This window comes from Myotis brandtii, unplaced genomic scaffold (assembly GCF_000412655.1).
Source record: "Myotis brandtii unplaced genomic scaffold, ASM41265v1 scaffold131, whole genome shotgun sequence".
Lineage (NCBI taxonomy): Eukaryota > Metazoa > Chordata > Mammalia > Chiroptera > Vespertilionidae > Myotis > Myotis brandtii.
In genome coordinates, this window is record NW_005354632.1 from 5,010,154 (window position 1) to 5,026,527 (window position 16,374).

The 16,374-nt window shown below is 47.4% G+C and overlaps 1 protein-coding gene across 4 annotated transcripts; it reads left to right on the forward strand.

Annotated features, from left to right (window-relative positions):
• The first annotated feature begins 1,510 nt into the window (after positions 1–1,510).
• MYBPHL (myosin binding protein H-like) lies at positions 1,511–11,687 on the forward strand. Of its 4 annotated transcripts, XR_001360895.1 has the most exons (10): positions 1,511–1,863; positions 6,665–6,753; positions 7,273–7,468; positions 7,686–7,825; positions 7,933–8,128; positions 8,219–8,355; positions 9,483–9,669; positions 10,544–10,590; positions 11,021–11,059; positions 11,595–11,687. XR_001360895.1 is itself a non-coding variant. In XM_014534633.1 (9 exons), the coding sequence occupies exons 1-8, from the start codon at positions 1,617–1,619 to the stop codon at positions 10,552–10,554; spliced, it is 1,203 nt and encodes a 400-aa protein (XP_014390119.1). In that variant the 5' UTR covers positions 1,511–1,616; the 3' UTR covers positions 10,555–10,590; positions 11,595–11,687. The 4 variants fall into 4 exon arrangements, 3 of the variants coding, with proteins under 3 accessions (XP_014390119.1, XP_014390120.1, XP_014390121.1); XM_014534633.1 differs by lacking the exon at positions 11,021–11,059; XM_014534634.1 differs by lacking the exon at positions 11,595–11,687 and having other exon boundaries at positions 10,969–11,035.
• Positions 11,688–16,374: the final 4,687 nt, after the last annotated feature.

Genomic DNA, 16,374 nt, shown 5'->3' on the forward strand with positions numbered 1-16,374 from the left:
CCCACATCCCAAGACTAACACAGACTATTGGGATCCTATTGACTCTGCCCCCAAATTGAGAGCTAAAAGGTAACCATGAGTAAGGAGCCTATTCATTCAACCACACTCACTTTTCCTTAAAAAAATAAGGGCCTAGTGGGGAGGGGTATATGGGAACTCCATATTTCCATTCAACTTTGCTGTGAACCTAAACCTGCTCTAAAAATAAAGTCTATATAGAAATAGAGATGTATATACCGAGGGGATACACAGTCTGGCTTCTGGGGATAAAGAGCACAACAGGAAACCAGATCATTTGGATGGAGTACGCACATGTAGAATGATGGTTTGGTAAACTGGAAATCATATAGGACCTTCAGTATGTAACTTGACACCTACTGTGGGTTGGCCACTTCCCTACATTTTTATCACTTTATCCTCAACTCAACCCTAGCCTCATTATCCTTGTTTCACAGACCAAAGACCTGTGGTTCAGAGGCAGTGATTGGCTCAGAGTCACCTAGCTAATGAGTGAGCGGTATAGCCAAAAGTCACACTCAAGTCTTCTGACCTTATGCCCCTGGCTCTCCTCCTCCTCCTGCTGCCTCTCACTTTCTTTGTACTTTATCTCCTAGGCCAGGGAGCTTTCAAAGGGGCAAGTGCCCTGACCTAAAAATAGCTCACATTTATCGAGCACTTAGTCAGCTATACTCTGCTAAGCACTTTACACAGATTGCCTCTCTTAATCCTCACAGCAACCCTATGGTTACTATCATCTCTATTTTTCAGATGAGAAAACACAACTAAGACAGACTGTGATGTGTCGCAAGTCACACAACTAGTTGGTGATGGGCCAACATGAGCCCTGGTAGTCTGGCTCCAGAGTGCAGACTACCTTCCACTGTTACTAGGGAGAGGGGGAGAGAATGGGGACATACCCTTGAAGGTCAAGTTGACAAGCCCTGGCCTGTGTTGCTAAATGGTTAGAGCCTTGACCCGTGCCCCTGAAGGCACACTGAAGGGTGGTAGGTTCAATTCCTGGTCAAGGACACACACCTGGGTTGGAGGTTCGAGCCCCCACCCCTGTTGGGGCATGTGTGGGAGGCAACCAATAGATGTGTCTCTCCACATCAATGTTTTTGTCTCCCTCCCTCCCCACTTCCACTCTCTCTAAAAATCAATGGAAAAAATATCTTCAGGAGAGTATCAACAACAAAAAAAGGTCAAGTTAAAAATTTACAGCTCATTGAATATGGGAGTAGAGAGAAAGAGCAGTTAAAGGTGTGCCTGTCACTCAGCTAATTCTGGGGTCCCTTTCTTTGGACCTGAACACCATGTCGGATGAGCTGGAGGTCAGAAGTCAAGATGTCACCCAACCCCACAGGAGCCAGAGGCCCTGTCTGGATGGTCTTTGCGTGGGGGAGAAGGGGGAGCTATTTGAAGCTCAAGCTCTCTCCTCCCTCCCTGGTGCTGCGTGAGGGGTGTCATCTCACTCCTAAGATAACAGGGCCACCTCGGCCCTCCGCCTGTGGCTATTCTGGGCTGCTGTCTGATCCCCCTTTCTTGCCCCAGCCCTGCTTCAGCCCTTCTTCTGGGAGTAGCGGGGTGGGGAGAAGCCAGCCCAATTACATAACCCCATGGCAGGGACCCCTGGAGAGGCTGAAGAGCAGGTGCTCAGCCCCTCCCTCAGCACCAACAGTGAAAATCTGCCGCTGGAGCCCAGCCTTGGGTGGCCCAGCATGGAGGCAGTCACGGCACCGGAGGTGGCCTCAGGACCCACGCTGAAGGTGAAAGAAGCCAGCCCAGCAGATGCGGAAGAATCCCAGACTTCACCTCGACAGGGGGCCAGCAGCCCTATTCCTCAGCTCCTGGCCCCTCTAGAAGGTGACCGTGGGGTTAGGGAGGGTGGTGGGAGATGGGAGGATATTCAGACTCCCTGATGGCACCGCCTTAGCTTTATGCAGAGCGGACGACTTCATGGGATGGGGACTGAGGACAGGGGAGCATTGGTTGGAGCCCCCCACCCCCTTCCTTGGTGGACTCTTTCTTGCTATTCCTGTATCTCTGCTGGGTGTTTGCTTTTTTAGCTGAGAATTCGGTAAATGGTGTTTGTGGCACTTAACAATGACTAATAATGTTTATACTTTTACCTTTAAAAAATATCTATCACAGGGACTAGGAGGACCTACTATACTAAAGCCAGTCAGAAAGGGAATGAGGGTGAGATCATGGCTGTCTAGATTAAAAGAGGGAAATGAAAAGCTATTGTGATTGGAAGACTAAGTAGTGAACAGTCCATGACACTCTGCCTCTCCCTGGGCAGTGCCATGAATCCAGGGCCTACCCCAACACCCCCACTAGCTCCCATGGGAAACCCCACCTCTCAGAATCTGAGCCCCATGGAAGCAGAGCCCTCCTGGGAGAAGCATGTGGCTTCTTCTCCATGGTGGTCTCCCTGAGCCTCTCGGCAAAGAGGCATTTTTGAGCTAGGAGGTGGTGGGTGCCCCTTCCAGTCCCTGGTTCCCACCCCCACTGCCGACAGCTCCGAGCTGCTCACCTGAGCCTAGCTGAGCTGACCAGAGGTGGAAAGAGAAATAGAGAACTAATTTCTTAAAAGCTTTGGTTCAGGAGTGATTTTTATCAATTTTACTCAGAGATCATGATACTGTGGAAGAGATCATGTAAATCTGGGTGGGCAATTGGCCATCTCTGTCATAGAGGTGGGGATGAGAGAATGGGATGCTATAATTCAGATTATAGAGGGGCTGCAGTTACAGATCTAGACAATGACCAAGGAACAAGGGTGAAGCAGGGGAGGACTAAATTCCTGGAGGAGTAGCAGGCATGGTGTAAGGCCCGGCAGAGGTTGGCAGGATGGCTGTGGAAATCACCAGGAATCATGACTGGAGCAGCGCTGGGGAGAAGGACAGTGAGCCAGGGCAAAAGGCACCAGCAGAGGGGAAGACTGCCGCAGGGAAGGGCAGTAAGTCTTCTCAGAGAAGTGTTGCCTATGTCTATGTCCTTTTATTTTTTTCTGACCTTAGTTTCATGGTCTTCAAGGAGAAGACATTCTTGTCCTTCACAAGGTGTTCCTGAGGTCACATATGCCTTTCCCATCACACTCCTCCAGACAGGTTTCTGATAAGTCCAAGGCCACATTCTCAGCATCTGCTAATGTTTCTCTAAGAAATGCTGGTACTTTTGGTATCTCTGGTTATGTTTCAAAGCCACAGTTCATCTTGTGCATTTGCCATGTTTTTGTAACCATTCACTGACGACACACACTCACATGCACACACACATGCACACCCCCCCCCCCTTCACTCTGCAAATGTGTCCATCTTGTTTCTTCCCTCTCCAGGCCATAATTCGTAACATCAATCTGGACTACACAGCCCTTAGGGAACTGCTGGAGAAAAAGTCTTTAACCATGTGAAAGGGAATTATGAGAGGATATGAACAAACTTTCCCATGAGCAAAGAATAAGGAAATGGGCATAAACTTCAGTGGAATGAAATTAGGGTGAACTAGGAGGAATTTTCTAATCAAGAAGAGTCAAGATTTTTGGACTTTAGGTGATCTTCACTACTAATTTCTAAGAAAGAATTAGATATTGTCCTGTCTGAGAGAAATACAGCACTAAGAGAGACACAGCTCAGAGCCAATGGCTCTCAAAGGACTTTCAAAATGCCTTTTCCCCAAAACTCTATAAAGGGAGGAAACCAAACGGTGGCTGTCTCACACCTGGTCTTAGAAAACCTCGCTTCTGTTTTCGGGCTCTAGTCCTTGGTTCACATCCCTCCTGGCATCTGAGGAGGAGAAAGCCATGTTTCCTCAAGGTCAGTACAATTCACACCTCACTGGGCTATGGAGGTGTGAAGAGAGCTGCCCCAAATAAGCCCCCCTATTAACATTCTCAGCAAAGGGTCAGATTGCTCTTGTTTGCAGGGCAGACAAGAAGGCCGGGTTGAGCTGGGGAAGTGCCTGCTGCTTGCTGCCCAGGCACCTGGAGCTGTCAAACACTCTTCTGCCACCTCCCACACTTTGTCAGCTGCTTTAGCCTCAAACCATCCTTTGCCCTCCAATGGGGACCTGGGAGCCTGCTGAAAGCCACATCCTCGCCTACTGAACCTCAGTTGGAGCAGTCTAGTAACTTCAGTTTGTCCCCTATCTACTCATCATTGTGTCAGGGAGTCTCACTTATAAACAAAGAACTTCACAGCAGACCTCTGGGGAGGAGAAGACCACCATCCTAGCTGACAGCCTCTCTTCTCTCTCTGCCCCTGTTGGGATCCCCTCTGGATCTCAGGGCCATTCTGCTCATCCTCCTCCTAATTCCCCTCCCTCTCTTAGCTTATGTGCTACATCAACCCATTTCTTTAACATTTCTCTGTAGTTCAGGTGAAACTATGCTAACCAATACTTAGCAAGGTATTTTTCTAAGAAACAAAAGGAACACCACGTGGAAACAGATACATGAGCACACACCCATCTACAGAAGCCTGTTTCCTCCCTGAAGTCTGAGCAGAGCAGAGCTCTGCAAGCACATCTTCTAGGCATGACAGCTTGGGCTTCTTTTCTCACCTCAACCTTTTCAATTCTTAAGGGTGTCCCTTATTTGCCACCTCCCTCCAGGGGCAAGATCACAGTAAGAGCCTTGGCTTTGGTGCCAAGTCTCAGGTGGATGCTGGAGGACAGAAGTGTGGACAGGTTTGCCATGCTCAGATGGGGAAGCAGGAGTCCCGGTCCAGCACAACTTCCCAACTAGACATGATACTCTCAGCAAAACTGTTTCCTTCTCCAAGCCCTTTCCTTCCAGTCTGCTCCTTGTGCTGGGTGCTCAGCTAGGCCCTTCATACCACAGACATTCTGGAGGCTCCCCTCCAGCCCTCTCCCCAGCAAGTGTGAAGGGTGACTTCCCCACCCAACAGTGGGGAACCAAGCCCAACAAGATGAGGTTTTGACCCTCCTTTTCAATTGCTGCCCTCTTTTTTCAGAAAACCCTTAAGTCATATCCGCCTGTTCTCAACGCCTTGGTGGCTTGCCAAGATGGCCCCAGGAGAGCAACACATCGCACAAACACTTCTTCTGTTCTTCATGCCCCGCCCCCTCCCAAAGTCAAAGTCAAACAGAGAGCAAGCAGAGCAGGGTCATTCAGCTGCCTGGGCTCTGAGGCTGTCCTATTCCTACTGAGGCTAGCAGACCCTGAGCGGCTCAGGGAGGACGGGCGCTCAGAGCACTGGAGGCCCTGAACCCCTTCATTCCTGCAGGAGTGAAGTGCAGTCTAAGACAGCACAACCCAAGTGAAAACATAAGGCACACAGCAGAAAAGGAAACTAGGTAAATAAAATGGACAGTGTGCACTGAATGTCTGTGGTTATGTTCACTTACAAAGGCCAGATGATCTTGAGATCGTAACTGTGGGAGTGAAATTGTTGGTCTCTAGACAACGATCTAAAAATTGAGGGGTAGAAAGAACAAAGCAGAACCACTATTTTATTTTAAATTTCATCATTCAAAATTTTGCAGTATATAATGTATATATATTTAAACAGTTCAATTTATAGGTAAATGTACATTGGGGTGAATGCTTAGGAATGTATTTACAGAGAAATGGATGTTATCAAAAATTTGGAATCCACTATCAAGCAACTGTGCTGGGGGTGGGGCGGGAGTGAATGTCCAACTGCTAGGAATGAATCGTTAGGGGAGGCTGGGAAGTTGGTGGGAACTGAGGCACGGTCACATCCCATTTAAGAGAACAGCAGCAGGGGCTATATGTGCCTGAGAAAGGAGGAGACAGGAGCCCCCAAAAGGCTGGAAAATGGTGTCTGTCTTAGCTGACACCAAGGGAACCCAGGTGGGATGTTTGCATTTTCTCAGTCAAGGCAGCCTGAGGCCAAGGAGAGAAATTATACCTGGGCCTTTTCCAAACCTCACACTCAGCACTTTCTGAGCATCTCCTGTCTTCATCCTGGAAGCCAATAAACATGATCTAATCTTTCTTCTCACTGGGAGGTCAAGGGTAAGTAAGCAGTGGATCTAGTATGTCCCAGATTCTGTTTGTACAAAGTGATCCTCCACAAACTGGAAGAACACTGTGCAGGCACTGAGCAGGGCAGCCATGCAGAGGAGGGCACCCAGACGCCAGCAACCTCTGCAATGACATCAGTGCTGTCTGAGTGGGTCTAGGGTGCTGGAAGGGAAAGCTTTCTCCTCGAGTCTGGCACCAAACTGGGGGACAGAGCTGACACTTGGAGGTCAGGATTAACATTGAAAGTGGCCTTGACAAAAGGAGTGTTGTTAAGGATAAATGTAGCAAACGGGTGGAAAGACAAACCACACAGACTGGACTTGTCTGTGCACAAACAGAAAAAAGAAATCTTAGTTGATGGAAAGTCAGGAGTTGCTGGTTATAAATTAACAGAAGCATCAGGTTCCCACTCCAGTGCTCTTGCTGCCAAGACTGACGCTCCCTAGAGGGTCCTTCAGCCAGTTGTTTGTCCCTACACCCCAGCAAGATGATAGGAGCAATCTTCCCATTCCCTACGAGAGAACTTAATTTGCTAAGCCTGGGTCACCTGCCCATGGAGCACAGCTGAAGGCAGTACCCACTCCCTCTGAGCACCACTCTTCCCACCATAGGAGGCTCACCACCCCCATTCTTTCCCTTGCCATCACTCAGAGCAACCTAAGATCTGGTTACCTCGGGCGCTGAGGCAGACCTACATCCGCAAGGTTGGAGACACTGTGAACCTACGAATTCCGTTCCAGGTGATCAGACCCCAGCCCCACACTGGGACCTTGGCTGGGTCCAGGACAAGGTTTGATTTGGAAACAGATACCAAGAGTCCTACTAGCAGTGGGGCAGTTGTCCTGGTCTTGAATGAAGGGAGCCATATCACCAGAAGTCAGGGCCAAATGGGCCTTTCATCTGCACTGCTGAGGGAGGCATGGGTTGGGCCCCATGTGATGAGGTGAGGCTAATCCGTGTCCCTTGGTCTGCAGAGGTCTGGGAGTCTCAGCTGGGAAGGCTCTCGGGAGTTTGGGCAGCTATTGTTAGTCCCAGCTGCCCTGCATGTCCGTGACCTAAACTCACAGAGGGTGGGAGACTCAAGGCCACCCCTTTTCCCATGATCCTTAGACTGTTGCTGAAAGACAGAAGTCTCCTGGGAGAGTCCACCAATCTCTAACTCAAGGAATTTGTAGCTGCAAATCAAGTCACCATGTGGAACTGGGGGGAGGGTCAAGAGGCCTCTTGGGGCTGCTCACAGCCTTATCCCTATTTCTCAGGGCAAACCCAAACCTCGAGCCACCTGGACACATAACAGCTGTGCCTTGGATGCCAGTCGTGTGAGTGTGCGGAATGGGGAGCAGGACTCCATCCTCTTCATCCGAGAAGCCCAACGTGCTGACTCAGGTCGCTACCAGCTCAGTGTGCAGCTGGGCGGGCTAGAGGCCACCGCCACCATTGACATCCTGGTGATCGGTACGGTGGGGAGAGCACGAGATGGGGTGGTCCTCCGGGGCTCCCTCTCCAGGCATCACAGAGAGCTGGGGAATCCAGGGTGGCTCCCACATGCTGAGTGTAGGACACAGAAGTGGATGGAGGGAGGAGTAGCTGAGCAGAGGAGAAGGGGCACTCCTGAAGCCATTTCCACGCACGTGAGTTGTACCCTGCCCTGTGCCATGCTTGGCCCTTTCAGAGAGGCCAGGCCCTCCGCAGAGTATCAAGTTGGTGGACGTTTGGGACTCCAACGCTACCCTGGAGTGGACACCTCCCCAAGACACAGGCAATGCGGCACTCCTGGGATACACGGTGCAGAAGGCTGACACAAAATCTGGGGTGAGGCCCAGCGGGGAGGGAGGGAGGGAAGGAGGCATAGCACTTTCTGGAATGGGGCTCTGATAGCTCCACATGGTGGGCTAAAGTGGACTGAGTTCACAAAACAGGTGTCTCATTCATGGCATCTTCTTGGGACCCCAAAGCTGTGGTTCACAGTGCTGGAGCGTTACCACCGCACCAGCTTCACAGTCTCCAACCTCATCATCGGCAATTCCTATGCATTTCGAGTCTTTGCTGAGAACCAGTGTGGGCTCAGTGAGACGGCCCCCATCACTGCCGACCTTGCCCACATCCAGAAAGCAGGTAAGGTGCGAGCTGGGAAGTGAAGGATAAAGACTTGAAGGAGGATGGAGATCGCAGGCACTACATCAGGGCCTTTCTTGGTCACCCCAGTTACTGTTTACAAGACTAAGGGGTTTGCCCAGCGAGATTTCTCTGAAGCTCCAAAGTTCACCCAGCCTCTGGTGAACTGCACTACAGTCACCGGCTACGACACCCACCTCTTCTGCTGCGTCCGTGCCTCTCCCAAGGTGAGTGGGGAGTTCTATGGGTGGCTGTGCCATGCTGCTTCCTGCGCCTGCTCTAACCTTAGCTATGTCGAAGAGCATGCCAACCAGAACGTTTGTTTCCATCGCCATAACAGGTCCTGTAGGAACAGTCAGGGCACTTGGACCCATCACCATCATCTGCCTCTTCCATAACAGGTCCTGTAGGAACAGTCAGGGCACTTGGAGTCCAAGACAGGCCAACGTGGAGAATATTCCCAGTATTCCTTTTTTTAAAAATTGTTTTATTGCTTAAAGTATTACAAAGAGTATTATATATGTCTCCCAGTATTCCTTTTAGTGTTTGTTCCTTATGTCTGAAGATGTCACTTTCTGACCGGCTGACAATTGGGAATGAGCTCCAAAGTTGTCTGTCTCTCTGGCAGGGGTGATGGAGTCCCGTTGGTTTCTCCTTACTCCCCCACTGCATTTCATCTGATCAGGGCCACGCACATGCGAGCTGCCTAAAATTGAGCCTTTGGCCACAACTCTGAGCATGGTTCCCTGTCTATTTGCAACCTACCCACTCCACACATGGCATAAAAACCTTTACCAAGTACCTTTTGTGTACTAGTCCTGGGCCAGACTATGTGGCCATAACATCTCAGAAAGAAAATACCAGTAAGTCCACTCTAGAAACTACTTTCTAACCAGAGGGACAGGAGTAACTCCCAAGCCAACAGTGGGAAAGAATATGAACGATTCAATAATGTATATACAAAAAAAGAGGCAAATCTGACGCCCAGTTCTTCTGATCCATAAAGGGGCTGTTTGAGCAGGATAGAACAGAAGTTATCACTTTTCCTTTAGTCAGGAATACTTGATGAACAAGGCAAGGTTTCAGGTGCTCTTTTCAACCAAGAGGAGGAGCGTGGAGGCTGTTGAGGATCCTGGAAGGGGAACCCCTTTCCAAATAGAAGGGATGGGGAGCTACCCAGAGGCCATTATCTCTTCTAGATCCCTGTACCATCTGTTCCTAAAGCACCCTACCGCTCCTGCTCCTCTGGCCGGTGTGTCCCCAAACCTTGTAGGCAAAGTGTCTCAGAGACTGAGCACAGAAAGAACAATTGGTTCTTACCACCCCTTGATGCCTCCTCATCCTTATCTTCTAGCCGAAGATTGTCTGGCTGAAGAACAACATGGATATCCAAGGCAACCCCAAGTACAGAGCCCTCACTCATTTGGGAATCTGCTCACTGGAAATCCGCAAGCCTGGTCCTTTCGATGGGGGCATCTACACCTGCAAGGCGGTTAACCCCCTGGGGGAGGCGTCCGTGGACTGTCGGGTGGATGTGACGAGTAAGGGCAGAACTCATGCCTTCAGGTGCAGTCATATCCTTTCTCCACAGGTGAAAAAGTTGGGGCAGAGACACAAGCCTAGATGGAAAAGGGCTTAATTTGCTTCCCCCTTCAGGCCCTTTCATCAAAGTCAACATCAGGATGTGTATAATTCTACAATATAGGAAGAGTTGCTATTTCAATTTCGCAAAAGAGAAACTTAACGTACAGGGAGGTGATTGATTACTCAAGATTTCCAATGTTGGTTAAATGAGGAGTTGGCACTATGGTGGAAAAAGCCCAAGTTTCCTGGTCCTCACCCAGATCACTTTAAACACACACATACTCATACACACACACACACACACACACACACACACACACGTACGCACACGCATGCAAAATACAATCTTCTGACTCAGTCCAAGAAAGCTGCAGCTGTTTATTGAGCTTTTAAACAAACCAGAGAACTTTTCCCGCTGGTTTGTTAAAAGAAAATATTGCACATCTCTCTACCTCTTTTAAAGTATTCATTCATTTACTGTCACCTTGTTCAGATCTCCATCATTGTATTTAGCACTTTCTTTTTATAATTATCAATTTACTGATCTGTTTCCCCATTAAACTATGAGCACTATGAGGGTATACAATTTTATCTGCCTTTGTCTCCCCCCCTCCACTCGCCCCAGCATTGAGCCCAGTTTCTGACACACAGCAGGCACTCTTTGTGTGTAGAATGAATTACATATCCTATTCTTCTCTATGCATAGACTACTCAATAGCACCATGGATTCTCCCAAAAAAAACCTGAGAAGCATACCCCTTCCTAGGACTCTGAAAGGTTTCCCAGAGATTTCTGAGATATTAACATTGGGAAATGTCTGAATTCTTGCAGCTCCTCTTTGAGGCTCCCGAAGAGGACATGGACAACCCTTGAGGAAGGTAAGGAGAGAGAAACAGGTGTCTGAACGTTCCATGTTTATGGCTAGTGTTGTTGAGACATGGGCAGATGTGAATTCCTGAGCCTTTCAATCCTATCATTCCCATGGAGGAAATTTATCATAGATGAAATCTACTTTTGCCACATGCTCTATCTATCTATACTACTCAAGTTCATGATAGGAATTTACGCTCCTCTGAAGAAGAGTGATAGCATCTGCCTAATTGTCAGGGGGATCTGTGGGAGGGAGGTGGGCTGATGCTGTAAGAAAAAATGTTAAAGGAATAACCAGTAGAGGATGGGCAAGGGTCACCACCACCACATGGTGGCAGCAAGGGAAAGGAGAAGGAAGCTGCTCTTGTCGATTGTTTCTACTTCAGTATCATAAGCATGGTGAAAAACAGATCCAGTGCCTGTTTTTTTACTTTGAAGTTTATGGATTCCTTCTCCTGCAAGAGGATAATTGAAAATGTGGGTATGTGGTTCCAAGCAGCACATTATAAGCAAATGGCAACTCAGATCATTGTTTAGAATTGGATAGCGCCTTCAGATTCTAAATCATTCACAGTAGAAATGTTGTGTACAAACTGATGAGTGAGATGAAAGAGAAGCTCATGAGAGAATTAAAGAGAATGGGTTCCCAATGTCTCCTCCTACTCGCAGCTCCTGGCTGATAAAAACTGAGAATGAATTCAATCCCAGGAGCTTATCATTGATAAATAGCAAATGAAAACCCTAAGGGAGGCATTAAAGTACAAACTTCTCAGAAGAACTCTCTGCCAGTTGGCTTGCAAAGACAGTTCTCTTGCCATCCCTCAGTTCCCTCTCTGCATCAGTATTGTGTTGGGTTAGTGTTAGTCTTCTTAGTGTTAGTTGTCCTTTTACCTCTCTCCCAGCCAGTGCCCAGCAATGAGGCAGGGTAAGTAGAGAATTCATACCACCCTGTATGTGCTCTGGCTGCTGGCTGTTATGGCCATAACAAACTCTCTCTTTTCTGTCCCTCCAGGAAGCCAGACTGTGCTGAGATTGTGTTCTTAAGGAGCTTCGGTACAGCATCTGGTTTGGACTGATCTAAATAAATGGGAGGCTCCTCAGTGCATAAGTGTCCATCTGTTTGTGCCTTTCCATGTGGGAAAACCATTTAGAAAGTTGGAATTCTTTAGCCAGACTATTTGCAATTTCAGAAAACCTCAGGCTCCTCTTTCTCTTCCGATATCCACTTACTCTTCCACAGAGGTTTCTAATACTGTCCTTGTCCCTAGACAGTGTATGACAGAACTGAGTTCAACTCTATACAGTACCAGGTGCTGAAAGAGATGCTGAAGATAACTTGCCTCTTCCTCTCTGGGCTTTCCAGTAAAAGTTGGATAACAGCAGGAGGCACATCCAGACAGCAGGACACATAAATACATACCTAGCTAATTAGAGACAGAACACTAAGACTTGAGGGCTTGGAGACACTGAAGAAATTGCAGCATATTCTTATTAAGCCCAGGGAAAGAATTAAGGTGAGGTGTTCTTGCTTACATTTGTTTTTATTCTTATAACAATTAACATATTAAAGGCATTCTGTGATGGAATCTGCAAAAGACAGCAACAATTCCTCCCATCCTAGGTTGGGCATGGTGATGTTCTCATCAAGCGTTAGCATTGCCCTGGTTGGGTAGCTCAGTTGGTTAGAGCATCATCCCAATGCCAAGGTTGTGGGTTCGATCCCCAGTCAAGATACATACAAGAATCAACCAATGAATGCATGAGTAAGTGGAACAGACTCCCCTTGCAACAACAAATCGATGTTTCTCTGTTTCTTTCTCTCTCTCTCCTCTCTCCAACCCCTTCACTCTCATCTGCCTATCTCCCTCCCTACTACCCTTCCTCTCTTTTTCTAAAATCATTTTTTTAAAAAAAGAGTTGGCATCTATTTCTCTTCCTCATGAATCCGGGCTGACTATGCAACCTGCTCTGACTAAAAGAATGCAGCGGAAATGATGCTGGAACAGTTCTAGACCTTAAGGAGTCTAGTAGTTTCTGTTTGTTTTTGCAAGTTGGCTCCCATGTAAAGAATTTCAGGATAGATTACTGAATTATTAGAGGCCACCACATACAGGACAACCAAACCCTAGCTGACAGACAGTACCAAGGCTCTAGACACCAAGACTCTTGGACCCTTCAGCTATAGTCAAGCCCAGTCTACTCCTTGTGGAGTAAGAGACTAGTTGTCCCTGCAGAGCCCTGCCCAAATTAAATCATGAGCAGATACATGGCTGCTTTTTTTCAAGCCACTGAATATTGGGGTGGTTTGTTACACACAGTAATAGGGTGGGGCAAAAGTAGCTTTATAGTTGTGAGTATGCAAAACAGTTTATTCTTGTATTGTTATTATTGTATTCTTTTCCATATGAACTGTAAATCTACGTTTGCCCCACTGTATATATAACGCAAATAGCCTTCTATGCAGCAGTCATGGAACTAAGAGCTTTGTCTCTTTAATATTCATTTAATAAATGAGTAAACTGAAGCTCATAAGTTGTTCCAAGTATGCAGGTGGTAGTAGCAGAGCTAGCATTTGAACCAGGTGTGTTTGAGCTGGAGCCTTCCTTATTTTCCTTCACCTCTTTCACTCAGTGATCCTCACTGTAGCAGGTATGAGCTTAAGAAAGAAAAGATTTCCAGGATCTAGTAAATATTAGGCAAAGTTTTGAGGAGGAAGGAGATGTATTGCTGAGTAGAGTGTGAAAGGCTTTTCTGTTCAGATCGAAGGTCTATTTTAAGTTGAGGCAAAGTATCTATTCCAGCCTCTCTCAACTGAAGTTCTATGGGAATTAAGTGCTAATGCCCCAAGGCATCCATGGTCTATTATAAATTAACTTCTTCCTATGTATCTAGAATATGACTGCTTATGTACCATCCTTGAGAAAACAGTCACAGAAATCATTTGTAGGATCTAATGGATGTAACCCCTACTGAGACTGTTGGGGGTGAGGGGCAGAGACCAGAGCCAACCAGTCATGTACACAATGGCCAAGAGGGAACTCCAACCAAGCAGGGCCTAGATCAGGAAGGAGTGAATGCCCAGCAATGATGCCCTCAGGATCAGCCAGACGTCTGGCCTTAGCCCACAGCCCTATGCCTCTGCTGTTTGTTAAAATGCTCAAAGGCCATCCCTTAAAGTTCATACATTCTTAACCTTCATGGTGAAGGAATAAAATCTGCACACTGAGTAAGACCCGCAGTCACAGTTACTCTTTCTGCATTCAATGAGAACTGCAATGGAATCCTTAATTTCTTCATTTATGCATTCAACGCTGTGGAGTACCTTCTGAATGAAGACCTACCATGTGCCTGGAAGGGGGTGTAATTTCTTCATTAATTCACTTATTTATTATTTATCCACCTGTTCATTTGGGGTTGAGTTGAGGGGGATCAATAGTTTCCAGATTAGTAGCTTTATGCCGAGTGAAGAATTATTGTACCTAAAATCTGTTTTTCTGACTTTGTTGTCATTTGAAAGAGAAAGTAGTTCCATTGTTTTTGTTTTGTTTTCAATAAGAGAACATTCATTTGTAAAATCACAGAGCTAGAAAAAGTAACTCCTAGAAGAAATGGGCTTAGGAAACAAGTTATAGAGATAAAGGAAGGGCTCTTGGAGCTTGGGAGTGAGGAAGGTAATGGTAACTAACGCATGGGCGGAGGGAAAAGCAGGCGCGCTCCAGGGAGAGCTTTCAAAATCATCATTCGGCGATAAAAAATGGAAGGTGAGTTTCCTTAGGAGACACTAACTTCCAATTTGCTAAAACTGCTTCCCCCGCTTACCTGAAGGTCGGTGAAGAAGTAAGTGCAGCGTTTCCCCACTCAGGCTGTTCCTAGGGGAAGAAAAAAGTACAGTTAATTAACAGCTTCTTTCCCCCAAATCTCCACTTTGCCACGGAGAGAAGGAGGCATCTGGTTCTGGCTTCCCCACCTCCATAGAACCTGAATCCTCCAAGCAACTAAAATTCCACATTCACCCACAAGCCTGGGGAGAAGAAGCCATCCTTCTCTCTCAGGTCTTCCTCACCTAAGCTTGCAGGTTCTGAGCCTCCCCACCCTTTCTCTGGTCACGCCATTAAATTCCAAGGCTCCTTTGCTCCCTGTGGCATTTTTTTTTTTCAGCAACATCTCATTCCTGCAAACCTCACCATCTCAACTGTAGCACTGAAAACCAGGAAGCAGACAAAAAAAATAGCCCACAAATGGCCCAGATGATGGTCACAAGTGCTGGAGACTCAAGTTCAGGCTCTTTGCAGGGGAGGGGGGGCAGGGAGGACGGCTGGCCCCCGGCCTGGCGTAAGGCCCCTGAAATCATTTGGTCTGGCCCTGCCAAGGCATTAAGGGCGAGTTAATTAAATGTTTGACCAAATACACCAGGCTAATTTTTAAGTGGATACTTTTGCATGGCCCAGGAATGATGTTATAAATATCAACTGGCCCTTGGTCGTAAAAAAGGTTCCCCACCCCTGGTTTACAGGAAAGCTCTTTGGCCACTTTTAGGACAAAAATCTTTAGAACATTTCTGAGAAGCTCTGTTAACTTGTGGCCCCATCTATTCCCAGGCAACATCTGGAAACAGAGAGACAACCCCTAATAAGGAGGCTTCAGGGGTTTATGAACACAGCTTTGAGTTTAGAGGGAGAAAGTTACAAACCCTCTCAAAAGCTCCTAGGCACACGGAGTAAAACCTGATATTCATAATTATGCTCTGAATCATATCACTGTCAGGATCTTCCCTTCACAGAAAACCCAGGGGCCAAATATAAAAATAGGCTCAAGCCTGCCTCCCATGTACACCCAGGAGTCAGCGCTGAATTTGAACCTAATTCTCCCTGTCGTTAAAGCACCCCCCCCTTTTTTTTCTTTTCCATCCCTTTTACTTTACTTTTTGAATTATTTTAGTTTTCAATTACAATGGACATTCAATATTATTAGTTTCAGGTGTATAGCATGGTGGTTAGATATTTATATAACTTCCTAGAGGCCCGGTGCACGGATTTGTGCAGGGTCCCTCAGCCTGGCCTGCATCCCCTCGCCATCTGGGGGGATGTCTGACTGCTGGTTTTCATATATATCCTATATAATAAAAAGGTAATACGCAAATTGACCCTAATGGCGGAACTATTGGTCACTATGACGTGCACTGACCACCAGGGGGCAGACGCTCAACGCAGGAGCTGCCCCCTGGTGGTCAGTGCACTCCCATAGTGGGAGCTCCGCTCAACCACAAGCCAGGCTGAAGGCTGCGAGTGCAGCGGTGGTGATGGGAGCAGGCCTAAGCCATCAATCGTACATCCCCCAAGGGCTCCCAAGCTGCCAGAGGGATGTCTGACTGCCAGCTTAGGCCCGATCCCCCGGGGAGCGGGCCTAAGCCAGCAGATTGTTTTTGTGATTAATCACTATGCTTTAATTATGTTCAATTTGTAACAATGAAAATACATCCTGCATATCAGATATTTACATTAGGATTCATAACAGTAGCAAAATTACAGTTATGAAGTAGCAACGAAAATAATTTTATGGTTGTGGGTCACCACAACATGAGGAACTGTATTAAAGGGTCGCGGCATTAGGAAGGTTGAGAACCACTGCACTAAGGGCTCCCAGGCTGCCAGAGGGCACAAGCTGGGCTGAGGAACCCCCTCCCCCCAAAGTGCACAAATTTTTGTGCACTGGCCTCTAGTAAGGCTGCCAGAAGGCACAAGCTGGGCTGAGGAACCCCCTCCCCCAAAAGTGCACAAATTTTTGAGCACTGG